The 26590-nt window shown below is 32.5% G+C and overlaps 1 protein-coding gene across 1 annotated transcript in view; it reads right to left on the bottom strand.

The window, feature by feature from the left end:
- The window catches only part of LOC149417415 (neuropeptide SIFamide receptor-like), a 189201-nt gene extending 163411 nt beyond the window's left edge, over positions 1-25790 (bottom strand). The window contains exon 1 of the mRNA XM_089640014.1: positions 25673-25790. Within this exon, the coding sequence (XP_089496140.1) occupies positions 25673-25775 (103 nt within the window). The 5' untranslated portion in view covers positions 25776-25790. The remainder of the gene's footprint in view (positions 1-25672) is intronic.
- Positions 25791-26590: the final 800 nt, after the last annotated feature.

Here is a 26590-nt window from a genome sequence, read left to right as displayed (position 1 = left end):
AAAATTACATTAAATAAATAATTCTTGTTTTTTTTCTTAAAAAAATTCTTTTCCGATGTTTTTAAATCACTAACTCCAATCTCAGTCCAATGTTTATCAGTTGAGTAAGAAAGTAAACAAAGAAAACAAAAATAGCTATACGTTCATTTATAGCACACAACACATCACAAAAATTATAACTTTTCGTTATGAAATATCGTTTTTAATCTCTTTATTGATATCTTCAGTAACATAAACTATTTGACCCTTCGCTTGAAAATGTTTGTCATGATTCAATGAGTTGTTTGCGATTTGATATCTACAGAATTTGACATTTTAAATTAATCTATTCAAATTACGTCAACAATAATAAACATAATTTTGCGAAAAAATATCCAAGATGGCTACCATAAATAAACCACTCACATGGCTACATTGAGAACCATAGAAGGCTATTGTTTACTACACAAAAAACTTGACGCGATTGTCATTTTTTGTCATCTCCCTTCAATACCTTAATAATCTTAGGTCACAGATTCTTCCGCGGGCATGACCTAAACCTGCTTCAAAATAAATTTTGTATGATACTAAGCACACGTCAGACATATTGTTTACCTCCTTTGTCTGTATGGCAAAGAGAAAGAAATAATATAGTGAGGGGATAAAATTTAAAGTGACCCACAGTTGGCATATGCAATAGCTTTTCAGTTGGATGCTAGATGGCACTGGATCCCGCAATTACTATACGAAAAATATTTTAAGGTAAATTAATAATCGGGTAGATTGATAAATCCATTTTTTTAATTTAAAAATATTGCAGCTTATTTTTGTAAGGTCATTGACCAAATGACCTTAATAGAAGAGCCGCCACTGATAATTATCACCAAATTGAACGAATGAGTTCTAAAATCTGACATTATATACACCGAAACTTGCTTTCAAGGTAGTAAAAATCCTTCTTCTCGGTTCAAAACAAAACACTCGAACTTGCATAATTTTCATGCAATAATATGTTAAATTATTTGAATAGTTTCCACCAAGTGATTATGGTTGAGGAACGGTAGGAACTGCATAAATGAAATTTTGGTAGGAACCAACCGTAACATCAAACATTCGCCGACCACATTATATGATGGTTTTAATAACTTCCAAGTTCAGATTGCGGAGATTATATTATTCTGTACAATTCCTTTGCACACGAGAAGAGGACATTTAAAAAATCATGACGAATCCAATAACAGGATTTGTATACACATTGACGAGATGAATTCTGATTCGATAAGTAAGTAACATGTATCATCCTGGATAGAAGATTTAATATTCTTGTCAATTCACCCTCTGGAGACGTATATTTCATGGGTTTCAGCAGGAAAGAAGAGAGAATCTAATATTTTCTACTGAATTTCCTCCCCTGAAAGAAATTCGGGAGTTGGTGATAATAAATAGCGAGTGATTTGAAAAAATTATATATATTTTATATTTCGCTTTCAGGAACATTTGTGTTGTCAAATATTGTAAAGGAAATCGTGAAAAAGGCGAGGCTTAATACGTATAAATTTTATTTCATGCAGCATAATACGAGATTTTTTTTCATATTTTATGAAGTAATCAGTATTTCACGGTTAATGGATAGGTTTTACTAGAAATCTAATAACGTCAATGGATTATTAAATTTTATAAATTTTAAAACCTTTATTATTTCTTCACAATTTTACGACATGAATACAAAAATACAACGCTATAAAATGTACATGTAAATACTCTAGATAAATTTCAATTAACCTACATATCTGAACATACATTTTAAGTTTCTAATGGTTTGACACAATGTGTAACACTTGACTTAATAATCACACTGACATCATTGACGGCCTTCTCGGTCTGCACAGATTTGAATGAAAGATTCTTTCAGGATCATTATGGTATGAGACCACCAATAAATTATTTTTTTTCTTGAAAAAGCTTTATGTCGTTTTGTAATGTTTTGAATGTTTGGGTACTTTAAATCCTTCTTGTTTTTTTTTTCATTTCCATTCTTCCCCATTTCTTCTCCAAACTTTTACAAATTGGAAAATGCCTTACTCCCAATTGTATGGATGGAAAGAGTAGTCAAGACTCAATACATCATCCAATACCCCATAAAGCCTTTCTCCGAGAAAAAAGGTTGCATAGATTGATTAAACTTGAAATAAATCCGTTGCTATCTCCAACCCATATATTATTCCCTCCTTCTAAAACGTTGCAAAAACATTAGGTAAACACATCAGTAGATCGGTTCTCATTGTTGAAGTAAAAATAACTTATTTTGAGAAATTCGCTGAAAGAATAGCTTATTTGTCTTCATTCACAAATATTAGTGAAACTACTTCCTATGTTGGTTTTATAGAGTGAATAGTGCTTGATTCGATATTTGATTGAAATAATAAAAGCGACAATTTCCGTGCCTATTGCTTTAAGAGAAAACATTAAATTATCATGCTTTAAACTAGGCTGTTAGAGCTTTTAAAGTGTTTATTTACATAGCTAGATAACGTACATTGTAAACAATCGGTGTTACCCGCGGAAGGGAAATTACAGGGGTTGGAATCTTAGGGCTAACAGCAAAGAAAATGTGGTTCTCCATCGTTGGAGTGCTAGTTCTTTAAGCTGGTAGTACCTCGATTTCTTATTATGCTGGTGCCTTCTTCAGATTCTAGGTAACAATGTTCCTGATAACATTTTTAGTAGCAGTACCTACCTTCCTGAGATAGATAGGCAGCGAGCGGCCACTGTTGATTGAGCTTGATTGTAATGTACTTCTGGTATTGTATTTCCTGAACTTGTACTGGCTCTAATTATACAATACGACTTTACTTATTTCCTACAACCCAAAATAGAATATCTACAAGTCAACAAGTGGCAACTAAGTTACTACAAATGTTCCGGGTAACAATGTTCCTGGTAACAATGTTCCCTGTCAAAATGTTCCTACTAAAAATGTTCCCGTAATAATGTCCCTTGCTGAAATGTTCCTAACCTAACTTAACCTTTTAATAAATGTATGTAATGTTAATGTGTTATCTATTTGAGTTCTTTCCGCTGTGCTACTGTTAACTAGGAACATTTGGCAGATAACGTTTTGACCGAGGACATTTTGGTAGGGAACATTATTACCGTCCATCTCCTCTTCTATCGGAAGATTGTAATAATCAGAGCAATTGTGTTATCAGTCTGTGTCCTGTAACAACTCACCATAACTACAATGTCTCAATGATTTGCGAGGAATGACCCTGTGAAGAGTATGTTGAGGAAGTGTTGCTTCAATCCTATTATTGAGGTTTTGCCACTATTATGGACACCGCAAGGCTGTTTGAAATGTTGGCTACACGAGAATGAAGCGCAACACGGCACAGCTACCCAAAAAACAATTATGACGATGAAACTGTGTGAACTTTTTTACTTGGTTTTATTTAATCGGTTTTATTAAATAAGTCTTGCCAAGTGCCGGTAACCCTGTTTACCGCCCAGAAACCCTTCGTAAATCATTACTTCGGAATTACTGCCCTTCGCAAATTCAGTCAAGATATCTAAACGGGCTTACTGAGATAGTTGCTAGAACCTATTTCATATTTTATCGAAACACCGTTCTAAGTAATTTACGGCCCGAGGAAAACTAAATGGGGGAAAATTTATGACTTTTTAATTACACTGATTTTGGAATCTGTGCGTATTTCTTGTTTTTGATAGTTTTTTTATGTGCTTTTAAGTTTGCAATAGTGTGGAGACAAACCTTTTGTTTAGACAGTAATTCTAATATTATATGAACATTTAGGGTACCTAATGGTGGATTTTATGTTTTTGAAAAAATGCCCTTGGAATTTATTAATAATAACTTAGTGAAAAAAAAAATCCAGAGATAACCTATTCTCTTTTTTTTGTTTTTTCCTACTTTTTATCTTTTTTTTCTCTCTTATTTTTTTGTTGTTTTTTTCTTACCTTTTTATCTTTATTTTCCTCCCTTTGGATCAGATCTCGAAGATCTTTGTTGCCAAACACGGCCGACAAATAAATTTTATGTAAATAATAATACTTGACTAATTTATATAGCGCCATTTTTGTGAAATAACACCTCCTGGTTTGTAGGCGCAGAATTGTATGCGAATCAGTTTGTGTTTTTACTGTGGACTGTAATCAATATTTGATCCAACTATTCGGGTGGTTGTGGTTAACAGTTAGAATTGTCCTCGGTAGAAAGGTCTCTGACTTACCTTTGGTCTTTTACATTGATATTATGGGACCTTGCGTTGTCGTCACTACACAAGCTTCCGTAATAGTATCGAATTAAACGCACTAAAGGGACATGTTCAGTGTACCGGTTTTCTTAACATACTGGTTATCATAAATGATGCTGGTTATGTATAAAGAAATTATTTCAAAAGTCACTGATGTGAGTATTGTCAGACAGGGACAGGTACAGGTAATTAGGTAACAACTTGGGTGGGGGGATCCAGGAACATGTGTTAGAGGGAGATGCATATAATTGCGTCAACATGGACTATCACCACTTTTATTAGGTTTTTTGAAGTATGGAATGAAAACATTTCTACCTCATTCTAGATTAAGAGATTTCAGAGTGAATATTAGATCGCCCCGAAGAATGCTCACAATTCAGAATCGAAACGTCGAAATCGAAGCGTTTCTAGGTAAGTACTTATAATCATCGATAGTCATCGACGATCATCCTCTTCCTTCTCACACATCTTGAATGAAAACGAACAAGATTTAGAAGATAGTTGATACTTTTATTTTTATTTTTCATTAATACAGTTGCTGGTTTTCACCCTTTCCTTACAGCTTAAATTAGAAAATAATAATAAAATTGTTATTCACGTAAAATATGCAATAAAAATACTAACTAATAATTTCTTTATTTTTAAACAGCGCGTACGACCTCTCTCTAGGACTACTACAGATCTAAATATTCAGGTTCTTCCCAAACCTCATTCTCTCCTTCGGCTCGAATATCTGCAGCCTTAAAATATTCCCAGAAATGGATGTCATTAATCCATTGGTTTCATGCAGTTGGCACACATGTGCAGCTTCAAATCAAAATAATATATCCATTTGATAGTTCTGTCGTGAAATTATTTTGATATAATTTGATTTTACCAAGTGTATGCACTTATGACGAGCTAAGAGCGACTGGCCTTCTTGGGGTGCAAGCATACGTCAAGCCCATTACAGTCCATTAGAAAAATTAACGAAAATTCCATTATGTCTTCGTTCTCTCTCGCTGAGTGTCACATTTTCGTACAATATAACCCCTGTCATTTTGTTTAGGTGTGATAATATAGCGATAGTAGTTTTGAATAATAAATTAGGTAGCAAAATACGACTAATTGTTCATTCAACGCCTTAGAAGCGTGAGTTATATTTATAGAAACAAGGGAGATTGACCATGAACCATCATTTGTATGGAGACGCGCACAAAGGTGTCGCCAACATCATTCCCCATATTGTTACAAACAAACGTATTAATAATTAATTGTCATAGGCTCCGCCGCTTTGATAGTCCGTGCAATGGTCGTAGCTCGGCGACGGTCGGCACGCTTTCATGCCGTATCCCCTTTGTTACCATTACTTAATTATTTAATGTTCCTTTAGTAATGTATTTCGAGCCTCAAAGAATTACTGAAATTAGTTTTTTTTTTTGTTTAAATACAGGATGTCCGAGGGTAAAGTGCGCTTCGTGATTCTACAGGATTTTCCAATAAGAGGTGTTTTTTCAGTAGTCCGCTATTTCAGTGTATGTTGCTTTTGAAGCTGTCATTTTTTGACATTTGACAAGTAGAAACTACGCCATTAATAAAAATTGAACGATACACGCTTCAACAACGCATTGAAATTATTAAAACTCACTTGGGTGAATCAAATGTAAATCATCTTAAGTAATGAGGCCCGTTTCCACCTCGGTGGCTCCGTCAACAAGCAAAATTGTCACATCTGGGGCTCGGAAAACCCAAGAGTTATTGTTGAAAAGCCTCTCTATCCTCAACATGTGACTGTTTGGTGCGGTTTATGGTCCGGCGGAGTCATTGAAGCTTACTTTTTTGAAAATGAGGCTGGAGCAACAGTTACGGTAAATGGATTGTGCTATCGAGATCGTATTGATCCGGACAACGTTTACTTTCAACAAGATGGTGCTACGTGCCACACGAGCAACGAAACGATTGATCTTTTACGATTGAATATCAAAATTACACCTCTTATTGGAAAAACCTTTACATGATTTTAGAAGCAAAAAATTTAAATAAATTTTTCGATGTTCCAATATTTTAGGGATGTTTTTAGGTAAAATAGTGTTTGAATGAGAAAATAGATATTCTTCTACGGAAAAATATTTTTTGTATAGGAAAATAAACACTGTAATTTCGAAAACTGTTATTTTCATTTTTTTGTTTTTATCATCATGTAGAATCACCTCCCGAAGTTGGCGCACTTTACCGCCGGACAACCTGTACAATTTCTTAAATGCCAATCAAAAGCAAAATTATCAAATAATGGTTATAAAATAGCAGTTTTTTCTTGCAGTTTGAGGGAACCAGGTTCCTTTGTTTGCACTATTTTATTTTATGATTATATAAGAAGAACAATTTTTTTACTCCCTTTAAAATTTAGTATTCGGAGTGCCCTTTCTGAAGTAGGTGCATAACTTTTAATATCTACATTTTTACAATTCCACGTTAATTGAAAAAATATTATTTTTCAAAATATGAACGTGCTTAAATATTTACCATTTCCAATATGTGTATAATGAAGAATATTTAATATAACATGCTGAATGGTAATAACATCCGAATAAATACATTATGTATGAAGATTGTTTATTCCACGTAAACACCACCGTGGGAGTAATTTCAAGTAAGAGGAATATTGTAACTCACCAAATACACATTATAAGTAGGCACTTTGGGTATTCATATTTGGGTAAATTACCAGTAAATTGCCTAATTAGTAAATATAATATGCTTGACACATCGTCATCAAAAGATTAACAATAATAATAATACATAATCATTAATTTAATCAGTAATTCAATGTTTTATACCCCTGATTTATTATATTTAATCTCTTTTCATACTCCAAGCAGGTCAGTTACAAGACAGTACCTACCATATTATTGTAGCAATTCTATATCAACGTCCTAATATCACACTCCTATGCGACGGATTCAACAGCTAGGAAAAAAATGCTAATTGCTAATTATTGATATATTTAGTACATCAATTTAATAATTTAAGCATACCTTATTGAAGTTTTTTTCATCAAGTAGGGGAATATTTTGATAAAGCTATTTCAATTGACAGTATAACAGTATTTTGCACGTTAACAGTATTTTGTCGGCTAAAAGAAAAAAAATTATTTTGGATTTTTTATACTTATATTTTGTACCTACATACTGTGTGGATCAAATTCAACAATATTTTTTTTTATATATGTGTTTTAAACAGTCATTTCCTGCACTATTTACAAGTTTAATTTCTTAAATATTGTTATATATGTATGTAAAAGCCTTAATAGGAGTACAATAAATAAATTATAGTATTTTTTGATTTTACTTTGATTTTGTTCTTTATTTAGATGTTATTTGTAAAAAATAAGAAAATAACATGTAAAAGCCCAGCCAGGCGTGCATTTGTGAATAAATAAATATCTTTATAAAGAAATTTGCAACTGTAACTAAGAAGTCATGTTAACCCTTCCAGCGTTTTAGGATTATTTCAGGACCGTTTTAGGATCGTTTCAGGACCGTTTTAGGATCGTTTCAGGACCGTTTTAGGATCGTTTCAAGACCGTTTTAGGATTGTTTTAGGACCGTTTTAGGATCGTTTCATGACCGTTTTAGGGTCGTTTCAGGACCGGGCGTCCATATTTTATAAAAGTATTTTTATAATTTTTTCTATCATGGGGAAATACGTAATCTTTTGACTTTAAAAAATGAAATAATATTATTTTCCAGATTGCCTTAAATATTTATAACGAGATAAAAGTCATGTATGACTCAACTCTCAATTTTTCTACGATTGAGTAAAAAAATAAGTAAAAATGTGGTTAGGATTATTGAAAATATTTTTCACGTTTGATATTAAATTTTTATTGATTGATGAAGTAATGTTTATTTTAAATGCATACACAGGAAAGATAATTTCATCTAGTTTCTAAAACAGTAATTACTTTTACGAAAAATTAAAAAACTAAGATATATAAAAAAAATATACTATTCAAATATATATTTTTTTTAAATACTTTTTCTTTTTAAAAAACTTTAATCTCAATTTGTTTTTTTTTATTTTTATTATTATTATTATTATCTTTTGTTTTCGTTTATTGTGTATGTATCACCATACAATATTTTTTTATATTTACTTTATATATATTCTATGTATAATATGGAGCTCGTGGGATTGCACCACCCTCCCCGAGATCTGGAATAAAAATTTAAAAACATATATATAGCCAATTTGAAATACACAGAAAAAATTGCAAACTGAACAAAAGTGATGAAAGAACTGGAGGGTTAAGTAACCATAGTATAGGTACATTTGTTTATAATTTATGTAGTAAATAGAATTAATAACAGATAATAATAATATGAAAACAGTAGTTTTGTTGTTATGATTAATAGTATAACTCAGTGATAAAAAATTAACGGTGGTTAACTCAGTTTAAATCCGGTAGCAGCAAAAAATAAAATAAAATAATTAAATTAGTGAAGTTAGCAGTCCACAATGAAGTGCTGGTACCTACCCTGGTGCAGAGAAAATATAAAATTAGTCTGAATGCTGTTTAAATTGCTGAGGCGTATGTTTGGTAAAACCATGTATGATCGTGTGAGAAATGTGGAGATCCGCAAAGAGTGCAAGGCTGATGTAAGCGTAATAAGTAAGATTAATAAAGGGACGCTTAGATGGTTTGGGCATGTAGAGCGAATGAGCGAAGAAAGGAGTTTACGGAGAACATATGGTGCGAATGCGAATAGTAGCAGAAGTCGGGGACGCCCAAGGAAGACATGGCACGATGAAGTGAATCAGATACTCGAGTCAGTCGGGCCATGTCAAGAGTCAAAATAATATAAGAGTATGTATTTGACGATGTTTTAATGTGAATGAGGCAAGAAGTGTGTGCCAAGACCCAGTTTTTTGGCGGTCCGTCCTCTCTGCCTACCCCTGCGGGAAACGGCGTGATGGTTAGTTCGTCAAATATGTTTTTGGAGTCCATACAACAAAAATGGATCATATAACTTTTTATACCATCAAAAATTTAAAAAAAATCAACTTTATAATCGAAACTATTCTGGAATAGTATAGTATAGAGTACAGATTACAGTTGACTTATAAGAAAAATAGATATATTTCGGTTTATTTTAATCAAGATTTGATGTATTTTTTACGGTAGTTAATGTTTGTCATAACAATTTCTCATCAAATTTTGTAATTAGTGTGTTGTACATTTTAGGGGCAAAAAAATTACATGCCTAATAGATTTAAGAATGTTGTAGATATGAAAGATTCCGTATTAGTATATCTTCATAATTGCATTCATGTTTCTGTATTTCTATTTTTATATGTGTTTTAATATATATCATTCAAAAATCATTTCATATTTTACATTATTTTATTTTATTTTTTAGTATTATCAATTTCTCATTCTTTTCTGTGTATAGTTAACACAATTTATTCGTGTAAAAGCCCAATATGGCGTAAATAAATGTTATACAAACAAGAGCAAAACTGACTGGCAAACGCAAATCGCTTGCGGCTTCTAACCGCTGATATGAAGATTGTTGTAATACTGTACCTGTTAGTTTAGTTCAATAAATTTTCTACATGCCACAAAGAGAATTTCTGCGAGATGAAGCAAACTGCGTTTGAGAAACTGCTAATATTCTAAACACATAGCATGTTTTAGGATAATTTCATCCAGCAATCGGATGGTATCTTACCAATTTTATCGTGGCCCTTGGAAATATAATTTTCCCTCCAGGCTCTTGTCATCTTTGGGGATGCTGTGTGGATGGTTTCTTTTAAGGAAAAGAGGCAGAGGGATTTCTTTCTTATAAGGAAAAAATTATGAGGTGTGGGTAGGAATTTTGAGATCAGTGTGTCCAGGAGTGATGGACATTTGAATCTATCCTTCCTGCTGAAAGACGGTGGGTCAAGATAGACCAGTAGGAGAGGTCAAAGGGTCTCTCCCGATCTGGCACGCCACGCAGCTGGTGGGCAGGCGCATCATCAACAAACCTCCCCTAATGAAACCGGGCACCCCTGCTAAGTCACCAAACGTAGCGAACCACTTGGGGTGACCTATGTCAGAGGGGTTGGTTATCCAATAAATGGCTCCCAGGCGGCGGTACCCAAAAATTGAGATACTGACTTGCTCCCTTTTCAGAAAAAAAATCATACTTTGTGAAAGGGTTTGCTTTGTAGCTATTATTTCTTCTTGACAGTCCATAGCAGGAACCACGATCTTGCAAACTCTGGCACGTCTACCATCTCGAACCAGAGTCGGAACGTAAAACACAAATTTACAGAAATGCCAAATGGTCGTCTTAAAACAGGACTCAAAATCGTGTAATACAGGGTGTCCGGGGCTAAGGTGCGCTAAATTCGTAAGGTTTTCCAAATGATGGTAGGAGTAAAACAGATGAATAAAATTATCATCCAAAAAGATTTTTCCATAGAAGAATATTTATTTTCCCAAAAAAAAAATCAACATTTTTAACATGAAAACTGCATCAGCGCCCTTGAGGTGATTTTTAATAAACGTTGGAATTTCGAACAAAGTTATTATATTTTTTTATTGTACTATCATGTAGATTCACCCCCTGAAGTTGACGCACGTTACCAAAAAAAAAACAAAAAATAATACCTACTACCTTATAAAGAAAAAATATTGAAAAACAAGAAATAAATCATTTGAACGGTTTTTTGTGTATACCGGAAACCATTGGTATATTCGAAATCGATATGTAATTTTTAAAGGGTTTTAGCGGGTGTTTTATTTCACAATTGCAAAAATTAATCAAGTCGAATTGGAAATTATTATTGCTCTGTGAGAAAATTCTTATTATTTATGATTTTGTGTTATAAAATTGTGCTTGGATTATATCATTTTGCGCGAGAAAAAGTAACTCAATATTCGTATTTACGAATATGATAAGCTAGTCAAACTCCTTCGCAGAACTACATTTCATTATTTTATTTCACTATAAGTTATTTCATTTCTTCCATTTCAGTGGGTAATTTATGGTGTTAATTGCTTTTTCAATCCAGCACAATAAGCTTGCGTTTCTTTAATCCCCTAATGAAATTTGGACGTGACTGCTCTGTAAAGAGGGTATGTTTTTAATAAAATTGTATTTATCCAAAGCTATGATAAAAGTTGTTTCTTGGGTAGCCCTTTGTAGAGTATCTGTAATATTGTGGAGTTTATCATTGTACTTGCAAAGAAAGTACAGTAATGTCGCAATGTTTTTATCATGTAACGAAAAAGGCACCAATATTAAGTTATTCGATATCAGAATATCCAATATCACTGTCTTTTCCATCATTTTATTATTTCACGGTGTATCTCATAGCTTCTCTAACTTAATATGTAAAATTAATTTTCAAAACGAAAGTAATTTTGATTCAACGGGATCCAGCATTTGAGAACACACAATGTAAAAACGACTATCCTCATATCTCCGAGAAGTTAAAGATATCTAATAACCATTATAAAACTAAGGTAAATACTTAATTATATTATCATGATATTGGAATTAACATCGAGTGCGGAATCAAGCACAGTGAATCTAAATCTTTTGCTCGGAAAATAGATTTAATTTTTCAAAGAAAATTTCTTCTGAAAGCTTATTATTTTATCATTATTTATTAGAATAAAACACAAATAACTTTGTTTACATCACTTTAATATATATAACCTCTACATGTTTCATGATAAATGTTCACCTCATCGGGAGATATACTTGCTCCTGATGAGGTGAACATTATTCATGAAACATGTAGAGGTTATATATATTAAAGTGATGTAAACAAAGTTATTTGTGTTTTGTTCTAATAGAAAATAGATTGTTAGGCACCCCTGGGGTGGTTTTATCGCTAAAAAGCCACATAAAAAATAGACCATTATTAGTTTTTATTATTTATTTTTTTATAAAATTTCTAACTTTGATACAAGGTATTGCAGTGGGGATGTGGATTAGTAAGTAATAAAGAAATTCTTCCCTAGAACCTTGGAAGAATAATATGAGCCAAAAATCGTTCACCCTGAATAAGCAGCACAGAGTAATACAAAATTTTATATATTTTTAAGAACCATGATTTTTACAGTCAGTTGTTATTTATAACCCACCATATGGCCTTTCTCTGAAAACTAGCGAAAATAACAAACACAAAATCCTATAAAATCTTTAGCTATCGGTATTTTTCTTTTATCATCTTGCATGTGATTTACCAAAGACTTGATAGTTAAGGTCTACGCTTTGGTCTGTGCTTCTACATCATGTTTTATTTATGAGATGATAATGTATACAGCGTGATACGTTTAAAAAGGGTATAATAAAAGTAACGCTAAATGGAAATCCGTCGTATTGCTTGATATTTTCGGCAGCCATTTTCTTTACTAGGCCTTTGATCTTTGGTCTCTGTTCATAATTTCATTCCCACTTCCAGAGTTATAAGTTCGATGCGCCAAGCTACTCATTGGATTATCTTTGTACTCATAACTAGCTAATAGTGAGTGAAAAGTCACTGATAACTTTTATTTTCTAGAAGATTCAATGATATAAAATAATAACCACGCGCCGTCTTTATGCTAATGTTGAATTATCTGCAATTTGATTTCCTCCATTAGTAGTTTAAAAAGATTTGTGATTCTTCTAGTAAGGCGAAATGCTACAGAACAAATACATATTTCCGTCAAATTCGTGGAAAATAGAATGCGAACATTTTTCCCGAACGCCATTTTATCAAATAAACTTTAAACTTTTGTCAACAAACTCTTGTGAAAATTAATATTTAAACCAAACAAATCGTCAACAACGTTCAAAGGCGGCACCTGCTTTGAAATATGAGGTATATTCTCGTCAAATTGAACGAATCTTTCTCACGACGAACGAGTCGCTTTAAAGCTAAAGATTTAATCTTATGGTGACTTAGTAAAGCGAAATAGTTTCTGAATAAATTTAGTCAAAATCGGGTTAAAAAGTCAACCATATTGACATATTTCATAAAACTTTTAATATAAGCCAAGCATCTTGGTCTTGAAAAACTATATTGCAGTACGTGATGAATATTCTCCCTCGTGTCAAATTTACGGGGGAAAATTGAGTGAGAAACAATTTTGAACTTTTCGTTGCAAAAATCTTCTATTCTTTTAGGACACGAGTTAACTTTTGTAATTTTATATATTATCATTATCGGTTATGTCTTGATAATCTGTTTACCTACTCCCGAAAAACTTTACGTTATCTCATGAATTAATAACTCTGTATCGGAATACGATTGGCTAATCTTCTAATCGTCTATTATACTACATCAATTACTATCTTCAAATTCGAACTAAAAAATTCTAAAATCTGAATATGAAAATTTCGCTCAGACGGAGAAATATCAGAAATGGGTGCGTGGAATGAAAATCAAATTCTGAAAACGTGAACAGAGCCTAATGTAAAGGACTACAACACAAATGGTGGTCATGCAAACTTGGTCCTCACGACAAATTCGTAGCGGCTGAATATGTAATTGGATACAGGCCAATTATTTACACTAGGATGGCCGAAAACCCTAAATCCCACCTAAATACAGTGGCTATTGAAATGTGTAAGCACCATTATAATTAATAGGGTTAACACGTCGCTTTAATTGTAACACGTCCTGGTATGTCCTAATACTACGTATTATGAAGGGTAGGTATTTGCTAGAAGCGATCAATCTAACCCACATTAACGAGGATTGACTATGATACTGTAACACCGATGCACGAATAACTACAATAAAATAATAAGGCTTTTTTTACTTAAATTAATAAATTACTACTATCTATTTCACAAACTGTTCATGTTTATTTTTAATTGAGCACTACCCATTGCTCTGTAACTGCTTTAAGTACCATAAGTACTTATTGGGCTTTCTCCCCAGGTCATCTATATTATCGGGAAATAACAGTAACCACCCCAATGGGATGTTTCTTTGATATTTTTTTTAAAGCAAATTATGCATTAAAAACCTACATTAAATTATTATTTGTATAATTTTCAATGCTATCTACAGTTTAAGACTTTTCTTTCTTTCTCATTATAAAAATATTATAATCCACTTTGTTGTTGTTATAAAAATATTTTAAACTTTTAATGGTTCATTGTATACACTAAATTATATAAACTGTAAAAGTATGTAAAAGCCCATAGCCCTTATGATGATTAATTAAATAAAATACGAAGCTACGAGGTATTTTTTCGCATTGTTTCAATTAGGTAATGAAATATTTTCTAACTAGAGCAATCCAGATGAGTTGTAAAACTCATTGTATGACGGAAGGAACTTACAATATATAGGTGGGAGTTAAAAGGTACAATTTTACATTGGTATTTTGATATCAAAATTATAAGTTTTACATACAAAACAGTAAACAAATAGAAAAGGGGAGGTTAGTAGAACAAACAAGAAGAAACCAAAAAGGAAATAGATGGAGATAAGCACAGAGTCAATGTATGAATTTATAAGAAGTTACCTACCCACTTACATTGGTAAAAATAGATTATGTTCGATTACAAATACATAGAAATGAGAGAAAGAGATATAGAGAGAGAAACAAAACAAAGCACAACACGACAAGAATTATGTAAATAATGTCTATATATGTTTTTTTAAAATATTATTTTAAAGACTTATTATGATTTTTTGGATTCTGCTGGCTGTTTTTATACATATCTGAAAGAGAGTTATAGAGTGTGTAGGCAATATGGTTAAGAGATTTTATTCCGATTTATTTTATAATAATGTTTTGTGTCTATTTTATGAAACCCAATTTTAGTGAAATATTTATTGATAATGCTTTTAAAACGTAGTACAGAATTAGGTAAATAATAAACCTTAAATTAACCATCTCAACACTTATAAATAAACAAACTAGAAATGAAATTCACAGATATTCCATACAGTTAAAAATTTCAGATATACGAAATAAACCGACATGAATGAATAATATCCTGCAAAATTTATTTTAAATTAAAAACGCCATATAATGCTAAGAGCTTAGGAAATGCAAGCTCTCTGTGAAATTAAGTTTTTTTTGTGAATTTAAATTCAATCATCAGTTTTGTGTTTAGTTTTCAAACCGTTTCAAAGTTTGTGTGGGAGTTTATTCAAAGCTTTGTGACTTGATACTAATCAAATAAACCAAAGCCCGATATCTGGACTTGAATCTGGACGGCGTTTTATTTCTAACTAACTGACGTGTACCAGGTGTTGCTCGGGATTATGAATGGTTTGGAGTAAAGTTTTGAGGTTGTGAATTCTAGTGTACCCACAGACATAGGAATTAATAGACGAGAAGATAATGGCGAGGGGTAAAATCAACTGTTGAAGAACGAAGGGAGTAAAGCTGACTGTGATTCGTCAATAAATCAATCTGACAGTAAATAGGCATCTCGCATTATAATATCACCATTTACTTCTTAAAAGTAAAATCTGCTTTTGAATGAATAGACATTTTTACATGGGAGCGCAAATTACTCGCCACCTTATGAACTAATTTGCGAATTCCAAATTCGGCAAAGTAAGGCAGCTTCTATTTTCAGAGTCGTAGTTAGTTTCAGAGTATTTAGTTAAGACACTTTACAAATGTTTCATAATTTACTTACCCCAGTAAACAACGATGAGCACACTTGAGAATCGCTACATTGTGATGTGATAGTATATGTTTCTAAAACTGATCCATATAATACGGTGTGAATAAGCTTAAAATAAAGTAAAATAATGCTTACTTATGGAATGTAATACGACAATTGGGTTTATTCTCTTTTTCACGTCTATTTTTACAAGTTTTCATATCACAAGTCAACATTTTGCCGTGTTATTTCGTAAAATGAACCGATGATGCCTCGACCATAGTTCGCACAAGAATGATGACGTCACGTTTTCAAATTTCACTTGAGGCCATACGCGAGCACAGCCGGCTCCAATGGAACCGGTATGGGGAGTGGGGATAATACGCTTTTAATCACTTAGGGCAGGTCTACTAATATTCATATGTCTATGAGTGTACCCGAAAACTGAGTCTATTTTACGGTACAAATAATATAATTCTTAAGAATTTTTTTTCATGTGATCGTGCCATGTCTTCCTCGGGCGTTCCGACATTCACAATTCACTACTGTTTACCACATTTTTAGAATAAAAATCTACGATTTATTGGCTTTTGTTCTACTCCATATATCATTCCGGTGTAGAGATGATGCGTTAAGTCTTCCTTGGGCGTCCCCGACTTTTTTTACCCTTCAAACCATTCCTCTCTAAGCATTCCTGACACTAATAAGACCAAACTTTGAAATTTTAAGCGAAATCGGTCCAGTAGTTTCGGAATATATGAATTACAGAAACATTAATTTTTATATATATATATATATATTTCCAGCAGTCAATGGCTAATGATTTACCATCCAGTGTTTGGAATATATATAATTTTGGTGACCAGATAAATCATCAAAATGATAATTCATCACATTTTTAAAAAGTTATATAAAGTCATGGAAAGTGATAAAACAAAAACTTGTTTAACTGGATTAAGTAGGTTAGGTTAGGTTAGATTTAAAAAAAAAATTTCATCGTTTTTAATGACTTTATATCACTTTTTAAATGTGTGTTGAATAATCACTGTGTTGAGTTATCATGGAACCATATTTTTTAAACCTGTAAAAAATTAATATAAAATATTATTTAATGAAGAATTCGGACTGGTTTCACGTCAGTATATTTCACGTAAGTAACAAACACAAATAGTTGCGTTTGTATAGTAGGTACTACAGTACACTAACGGTAATGGCACCTGTTTCATTATATCATTGTGACAAGACGTTGATGAGGTGTTGTACCCTCATCAAGGCTTTGGGAGGTAATAACTGAAATAGTACGACGATAATACATAATCACGACAAGTCGCGATATATCGTCATCACAAAGGCCTAGGGGTGGGTCTTTGGATGATTTTGCCGCTTTGTATTTAGTGACGCAATTGTATTGGTTTAGTTTTAATTCTTAGAATTTCTAATTTTTAATACCCTAGTTCAAGGTCAGATATGGAACCGCCGAATGAACTTAGATTCAAACAGCACCAGTATAGTGATTATTGTGATTTATTTTTAGGGTATTATGCCGTGTTGCGCTACCTCCTTCTTTAGCCAACGTTTCGGACAACATCGTAGTGTCCATCATCAGTGCGGATGTGTAATTTGGCCAAAACATCGTAGGATGTGTATCTGAACAAAACAGCACCAGTTTTGCCAACTCAGCTTTCTCATTGCTCTAAAACTAGGTCTACCGTTCCAAAAACGGTTCAGCTCATCCGCTCCTTTTTTCAGATTTGCTAGCTCTTTACATTATACGGAACTTGTTCATGTTATATTTATAGAAAGTAGAGAAAATTTGATGATTTATAATCAGGTCGAAAAAAAATATTCATAGTCAAAAAATAATGGAATTGTAAATCTTAAAAAGGCCAACAGAAAAGTCCACAGTGGTATGTCTATCTCCTAAAGATAATTATATAATATGCCAATTTTATGGTCACTACAGTGGGTGTTGTATAGATGATCATCATCATCACTTTTGGCTCTACAACCCCTGGTGGGTCTTGGCCTCCTCAAGAGTCTTCCTCCACTCATCTCGGTCCCGCGCCAGCTCTCTCCAGTTTCGAAGCTCCAAGGCAGACAAATCTTTGAGGACGTTGTCTCTCCATCTTAACCTTGGCCTTCCCAGGCTCCTTCTCCCTATCGGTCTTGAGCTCAGCAGGGACTTTGGTTCTTGATGCTCGGTCATTCTCTCCACATGACCTAGCCACCGAAGTCTTCCCAGTTTTATGAATTTTGTGACGTTTAGCTCCTTAAACAGAGTATAGAGCTCATTGTTATAACGTCTGCGCCAAAATCCAATATAGATGATACCAAAGAAAATACATTTACACACTAAATTGTTTATTTGAAAAGGAATATGAAAAGTTTCGGCTCTTCTTGGTAGACTGTGATTTGTATTACCTGATGTTAATTTTCACCAAAATTGAAGAATATTCACGGTTATTTATAATTTTCAAAGAAAATTTGATATCATTTGTAGGTATTAATAATGTCTACGTGTTTCTATGGTATAGCTTCAAGGACTTGGAGCGTTATGCTTTTATTGAGTGGGCGCCCGAATAAAGGTCCTGAAAAGTAACGGGTGATTGTAATATTTCACGAGACATTGCCTCTCAGCTTATGAGCCGAAAGGCGATGGATTTGAGAAATCGCCGTGCTTCAACACGTAAAAACACATTTTTAAGCGATGGCTTATTTTAGAAGTGTTATGCTGGTTCCTAACGCAAACATACGCGTATATGGTTCTTTCTTAGCTATGTTGGTTATGGTTGCACGTTAGCACGTTCTAAGAAGAAAATATCACATATTAAATTTTAAAGAAAATTTCCTCTGCTCCCCAATAAGCGAGAATCAGTTTAATAATTGCCTTCCACCAAAGGATTTGACACAAAATTAGTTTTCCTTTAAACTATATTAATTTCAGGTATAATTTTTTTGCTGATTTACAAAACTTAATGTATTAAATCAATGTGTTTAATAACTTCCCAAAACACTCCAATTTATCTGTTTCTTTTTCTAATGCGACTGCAAAGAAAACTGAGCAACTAAGGAGTTGTATAACTTTATCCGGATTCATCCAAAACTTCCTAGATTACAGGATCCTCCTTGGAATCTAGGAGGTTTTGATTAATCTCAGCAAATATCTATACCTATAACAATTTAGAAATTTCAACACCTTTTTTATATTTTTTCATACCAAGGGTTGCCCAAATGATTTGACTCAAATTTCAAAAGTAAAAATGTTTTTCATCATTATGAATATGATGAAAAACATTTTTATGTAGTAACATATTGTACGCAATTTCACAACAGTGACTTGATGACTCATAAGTCCTAAGTGTATGGCAAATCAGTGTTTTGCATACTAAAAGAAGGCACTAAAAAAGTAGAACAGCCGAGAAAATAAGAAGATACAGAAAAAGAAACAATAAGAATAACAATAAATAATACAAGAATTACAATAAATACAACATTTACAAAAACAAGGTCATCACCGAAAAAAATATATAGTTAGTAATGTAAATCAAGTGCATATAATAAGATTTTCGTAACTCAATTTCGCTGTTGGCAAGCTTTTATGACTAGCTCAGAATAAGAGATATTTTTCATGAATCACTTTTCAAATGTATTCTTTGCAACATTTCTCGCAAAAGATTATCATTTTCTCTTATTTTTTAAAAAGCTCGCTTTCAAGGATTAATCAATATACTAAAAATGAAAAAAATATTTAAAATGAGAACACGTCTAGTATTTTAAAATAAAGCGACTAATATATTTTCAATTATGAGTAATTGATTTAACTACATAATATATAGAATGATCGTAATTAAGATCACTCTAGTATATTTTTTTAAATTAAAGTATAAACTGAGAGATTTAGTCGGCGTCACAAAAATCGCAAATCCACGAAAATAAGTTTTAAGCGTTTATTTCCCTGATCAAATACATCTAACCCAAACAAGACTGATATCAATTGAAGGTACACTTAACGACCAATAATAAGACAATAGTTTCATTTCATAAACGATAAAAAAATGTTGCGCCTATACTCTTTACACAACTTGTCTCACCTTCCTGACTATAAAAGGATCAGACAAATGTAGGTCATGCACTATTCGAGTGTTAGATAGAACACATGTAAATAATTAGCGGTTGAAAACAACCCATTAAAATGGACACCAGTGCTCGCGAAGCCGTTCAAGTGGTGGCACTACTGCAATCAGGGATAACTAAACTTAAGCCATTTTGCCGTTCGACGGGTTTTCCAACGGTTTCAAGAGACTGGTGGTTTCATCCGGAGGCGTGGGTTACGGCGACGATGCTTCACATCCGAAAGAATTTTGTTTTATCGTTTTAAAAGGAATTATTGCATATTTATTGGCTTTTGTATGTTTTCCACAATTTTTCCACCGAGACATTATACACGGTGTCCGGAAACTCGTAGTACAAGCGGGAAACTGGAGAATCTACACCACATGGGGAACCCAAAAATACATAAAGTTTTTTGATTTGAGCATTTTCAAAAAAAAAAAAAAAAAACAAAAAAAAAAATATTTTTCGGCTATTTTAGGGTTAAAGTTTTTTCTGGTGTTTAGGGTTGAATAACAGATGTTTTAACCCTGCATAGCAGAAATATTTTATGATTACACCGGGTTAAATGAAGGATGATTTCAAAATAATGCTTCAAATCCGAGTTTCTTCATTTGTTTTACTTTCAAATAGTTTTAATTAGTTGGGTACTTTGATCTTCAGTAATAATTTATAAGAATTTGTTTAAAAAAAAAAAAAAAAAAATCAACTTCAAACTCGATTTACTCGATAACGAAAGCTCAAAAAAAAAAAATATACTACAAAATCGACTCCAAATGTGATGTAGATTCACCAGTTTCCAGCTTGTACTACGAGTTTCCGGACACCCTGTATATAATATATTACTAGCTGAAATACCCGGCGTTGCTCGGGCCGTAGTTTTTCGAAATCAGTCGTCAGTGATCTTTCTTTGTTTTAAAAGTAAAGTGTGCAAAATTTATACAAAATAATATTTTTGTATATATTTATACAAAATATATACAAAAATCACATCCACACTGTGCGTCTGCCTTCATGCCCCGCCCCATACACTCTTCTATATATTAGTGATTAGATATTCCAAATGAAAATTGATTTTCCTGAAGGACTCTGGTAATCATTAGATTTAAGTTTTACTAGCTTTACCATCCGAATTCACCGTACTTTATTTCACCGCCCTTTAAATTAGTAATTCCAGGCAAAATCATAAAAAATTTCATGACGCCAGAGAGTCTTTTTATTTTCCTTTTCTTTTTCATTTTAATTTCCATTTTCATTTTTATTTTTATTTTTATAGAAAGAAAAGTTTTTTACCACCTAAGCCAGAGATCGCGGGTTCGAATGCCTGCAGGATAATGAAATATTATTAAATTTACATCAATTATTAATTATTTCACACATAAAAAAATGTCTATATTTATTTTCTCTTCTTTCCAGAGTGATAGATATTTCCAGAATCGGCCTTGTTATATATAGACTACCATTCTACCATTCTAAGTTTGGTGACCATATTTCAATGGACAGGTAATTCCCATTTCTCCCATTTTCTACCAGTCCCTATTTGATTTATCCCATAATACAACTGGATCTGTACAATTGGGACTCCTTTTTGGCATGAACAGTGAAAAAAAGATTTGTCCGACGAACTAAACAAAATAAACGAAAGCAAAATAAGAATGATAAGGACCATTGAAGAAAAATATTATTATTAATTTGAGATTTTCTCAAGCCAAGAAGTTGGACCGACAGTGCACGTATTTGCCAGTATTGCGAAATCTGGCGGTTTTCACAGGGCGGGTGTTCTACAAGGTTCTTCAAACTTTTCCAGCCTAACTTTGAAAAATTCCGAAGAAAAATAATTAAATGTTTTTCCTAAGTTATTTTATATCTGAGGATGGGACAAGACGCTTTATCATTTTATTTGGGAATTAAAAAAAAAGTTTTCTAAAATGTCTGATGTATGATTAACCCATTCGTTCTAAACCAGTTATTAACCATAATTGTAAAATATCTTTTTTAAATCTCTATAAATAAAAATATTTTTCAGTTCAGGAAGAACCTTTTTTCGTTAATAATTATAATATACAGATGATTTGTACACAGCCAGCCGGTTTTGTGAGAAATCACTTCAATGATGTAAGGCACGTTTAAACTATTTTTTTAATAACAGTTATAAAGTTGAAGTGAATCATTGTAAACTTCAAATAAACTTCTGCTTTTGTAGTTGATGAAAATAAATCATAGTAAGTATTTAATAAATTGTTATTGCTCTTAAAATATTGTTAATAAAACTGTATGCGTAAACTTTAAGAATCTTTGTACCACATTAATGTAAAACTAAATGAAAATTGAAGTAAATATATACTGAAAATAGGTTTACACTTAATACGCACATTTTATTTTTAAAACACTTTTTATCAAATATGATTTAAGATTTTCACGGCCAAAAGTATTTTTGCTATTTGTTTTTGGGGTGTTATGCCGTGTTGCGCTAACTCCGTCTTTAGCCAACGTTTTGACAACATTGCAGTGTCCATCATCAGGGCAGATGTGTTATTACTTTTTATCAGTTAAATAATAATCAGAAGTTAGTATTACAGTTTCGGGAAAGGGAAAATAATGCATTTTATTAGCTATTTCCTTAAAAAACGTATAATTTTATATCTTTTATTCACGCGGTGTTTTTGACATTAGAAAATTGAAATGTTTTATTATTATTATTTGTTTATTAATTTAACCCAAACTAAGAACCTTATTGTCTATTTTAGGATCATAGGTCCATATTTTGGGATGAATAAGAGAAGAAAAAACTAACTTAAAAACATTCGCATCAAAAACGATGTCCTCCAAGTGAACAATTGATTTTAATTTTGACGACATCATTATTAAAATGCATTAATTTACCATTTCCGCAAACTAAAATCCTTTCTTCTCATTATTATCTAACTACTACAATTTTTTTTAATAAAAAGTCATATCTCTAGTTTTTGAACCATTGATATTCACTGTATTTACATTATTGTCGATTTTTCTTTGCCCCTATATATTTCTAAATGGCATTTTTATTCATATTCACCCGACAGGATCAGATGTCAAGAGATGACCGGCATTTTAAACATTATTATTTATTATTGTAGGAAATGTGTGTCAAGGACCATAAACCAATAAAACATTTTCCCAACCTTGACAGTTCCGTTTGACATATAAATGACCAAAACAATATAATTTACGACCTAAGCAACAGTAGTAGATACCGGTATTCAGAAAAAGACAGAAATATTATCATGTTCATAAAACCAAACCACAACGGAAAAAAATGACTCGGAACAGATTTTCCAAAAGATTTGACGTAAACTTTTGAGGTTTTTATCTATGGGACGTTTTGAAATTCGAACATTTGCAAAGGGAAGCGGAAATATGTTTTTTTTTCAACATTATTTACATATTGTCTATTGTGGGAGTTATCATTGCCTGTTCTGTAGGATGGTCTGTCGAAGAGTATAAAAGAAAATATAATGATATTTTTTAGGTTTCAGTATCAAAATTGAGCCAAAGGGGACTGTACGCCTGAAATGAATTGACAGGTTTCAATTTTTAATAGGATTTCAGTAAATCAGCTATATTGATTTTTCTCCGTGTACTAACAAAAGTTTAAAAGGATTTTACAAACGAAAACACAATACTTTATGGAAAAAATGAGTATTGCTAATGTCTTCCGTCATCGTGATAACACATTCATAATTAACTAATTATTTATCAGGAAACCTGTTGATTCATTCTTTAAAGGTCTGCAATACCCTTTTAACTGAATTGCTAATACTTTGAAGAGATTTTTAATAAATTAGAAATACACATTTTTCTCCGTGTATTTTCTCTGATTAAAAACTTATATATGGAAACATAAATGTTAAAATAAAGAAAACTATATGAATATAATACATGTCTGCCTATATAAAAAAATAAATAATAAACTCATACGTACAAATACAGAATTCATTAAAACGTCCCAAGTACACACACACTTTACACGGCGATACGATAACATACATTTAAACACCATACATACTTACTATGGTGAGCAATCCATAATTGCCTTCCAGGAAACATTAAAAATGAATGAAGTATAGGTAGATTTAAATAATAATTGTTCACTTTTATGCTCAATCAGTAAAACACTGAAAGTGAATAATATTGTTATGTAATGTATTTATGTGTAATGTAACTAAAATAATCTATCTATTTTGGATATTTTTAGTAAAATAAGTGAAAATTTAATTTTCTATTATCTGAAATAAAAACTTTAAAAAACACAAGAAAAATGTATTATTAACCATTATTTTGAGATAATAGGTATATTTTTATTTGAAAAGCAAATCAAGCTGCTTTTACGGGATAAAAATGCCAGAATTTTCTTCGATCGGGAACAGCTGTCACTATTGATGATGAAATAATGTGATTTATGTGACGTGGCTTTGATTGGATGTGAATACAGATTGCGTTTTATCACTTTGATGTAGGACTTCTATACGAACGGATCGATTGTTTAACTAAAAATCATCTCATTTTTAAAGTATTTCTATAGAAACTTAGGGAGATGGCATGGAAGCGCGCCAACTGTCGTCTAGCTAAGACCAAACTGCTTGGACTGTCAAAGTGGCGGCGGAGCCAATGCAAGTTATGTGTTTGAAGTGTGGGTAAAAACAAAGGAGAGGGGCCGGTATCCCTGGATATGATTTGCAACACTACGTAAGAAACTACACATTATGCCTTTACATAAGGGACCGAATGCCAACAGTTGTCCCGGCCAAGATGTATCAGTTAATATCGTGAAACAATAAAAAATATTTTACCTGAATATTGAAGCAACATCTTACTCAAAAGTGCATTTTTTATTTGTTGATATTTTGGGCATTGGAAATTGTCCAATTAGATAAAGAATTGACCCTTGTAATTGAAAATGAAACTGTCTGATTGGAAAAAGAATTTCGCACATTATTTTTATATCATTCAATTTTTTGCTATTTAGGCAAGCGTAATTTTTATTGTCAGCAAGTAACGGTAGGCAAGATTCGGTTAAATTTGTCTAATTTCTGGAAGATTCGGCATAATCCGTGAGTGGCGTGAGTATAGTGAGTATTGTTCAAAAGGCAAATACATGAGTCACACCACCTTCCCTAAACAAAATAGAACATAGTATCCATCTACATCAGAGGTTCCCAAAGTTGTCTATATGGACCCCTAGGGCCCAGGGGTCAATATCGGCTTGCTGGGGGTCCATGTAAAAAAAACGTCCAGGGTAATACTGACGTTCAACATTTAAATGTACTTCACACAGACTTCAAAACTAAGTTTGAGGACATTTTGAGTATGGAAATGGAACGTCGAAGAATCGGAAATCATGTGACAAAAAGAAATAAGCACTGACAAAGAACTTAAGCGTCAGTTCTGTAGGGTGTAAAACTTCACAAGGGCGCCCCTGTCTGCACAATGCAAAGACAGAAGAACTATACCACCACCCGGTTGTTGGACAGGCAAGGGAAGGGAATCTTTTTACGAAAAAATAAACGATTATCACATGGGACGTTAATAGTTTTAGGAAAATTCAATATGCGGCAGAAAAGTTAGGGAACCTCTGATCTACATGATCTGGCACCTCTATTTTAAATAACCATGTATTTATTACGATTGACCTATAAGTTTCACGGAACAAAACAAACAAAAACATATTCTCACCTGGTATAACGTTCGCAATGAAAGTAAACGGCAGGCAGAGCACGTTGACGAGCAGGTCGGCACAGGCCAGGTTGACGATGAAGAGGTTGGTGGGAGACCTCATGCGCGGAGATCTGACCACCACGGCCACCACGAAGCCATTGCCCACAAGGCCGAGGCCGAACACTGCGCTGTAGGCGAGGCTGGAATAAAGGGGACACACCGATTATAAAAAGTAGTATTAATATTACATTGAAATTGATTGAACAAATCACATCAAATCTACCGATTCCTTAGTTAAATTTAATTTATTTTAATTGTTAGTTAAGATGTTTTTATTGACAGACAGTTGTCTTAAAAAATTTTTATCCTTGTCCTTTCTTAAATAATAAGATTTTATATGAGTCACATTTGCTTAAAACTGAATGTCACCCTAGCTGTCTTTGTTATCTTCTTGTTTCTTTTTTGGTGTAATGATTAATAAGTAGTTATGGTTTAAATATCGTTAAAAATAACATTGCATGTATATAGCGCAGTTTAGTGTCATTTCACTTAAAGTGCGCTTAACTGTATCAAACTTAAAAACGGTAATTCAGAATTAGTGGTCATGTTCTTAAAATTATTCCTACACTGTGTCTTACCCAATACAGATCTAATATTATAACACTAAATATACTTTATACAAAGTGATGGCCAAACTTAGAATAAAAATAACAGCAGGACAGGACAAAACAAGAATATTAAAACTAAAACATAATATAAAACACGAGGCAGTTTGTGCTCAGAAATGAGAATCTTCTGAGCAGACATTTTAAAAAGGTACAATAAGGAGGCAACCGAAACCAAAGTGCCAGTGCCAGTGTTTAAGTCACGTAGTGTCCACAGAAAAACCAAAATAACCATATATAAGACCATTGTAAGAACTGTATTGGCATATGG

Source organism: Hesperophylax consimilis, chromosome 15 (assembly GCF_061612785.1).
Source record: "Hesperophylax consimilis isolate HC1 chromosome 15, BYU_Hcon_1.0, whole genome shotgun sequence".
NCBI classification, from domain to species: domain Eukaryota; kingdom Metazoa; phylum Arthropoda; class Insecta; order Trichoptera; family Limnephilidae; genus Hesperophylax; species Hesperophylax consimilis.
The sequence above is the reverse complement of the archived record's forward strand: the minus strand, read 5'-3'. Positions and strand labels throughout refer to the sequence as shown.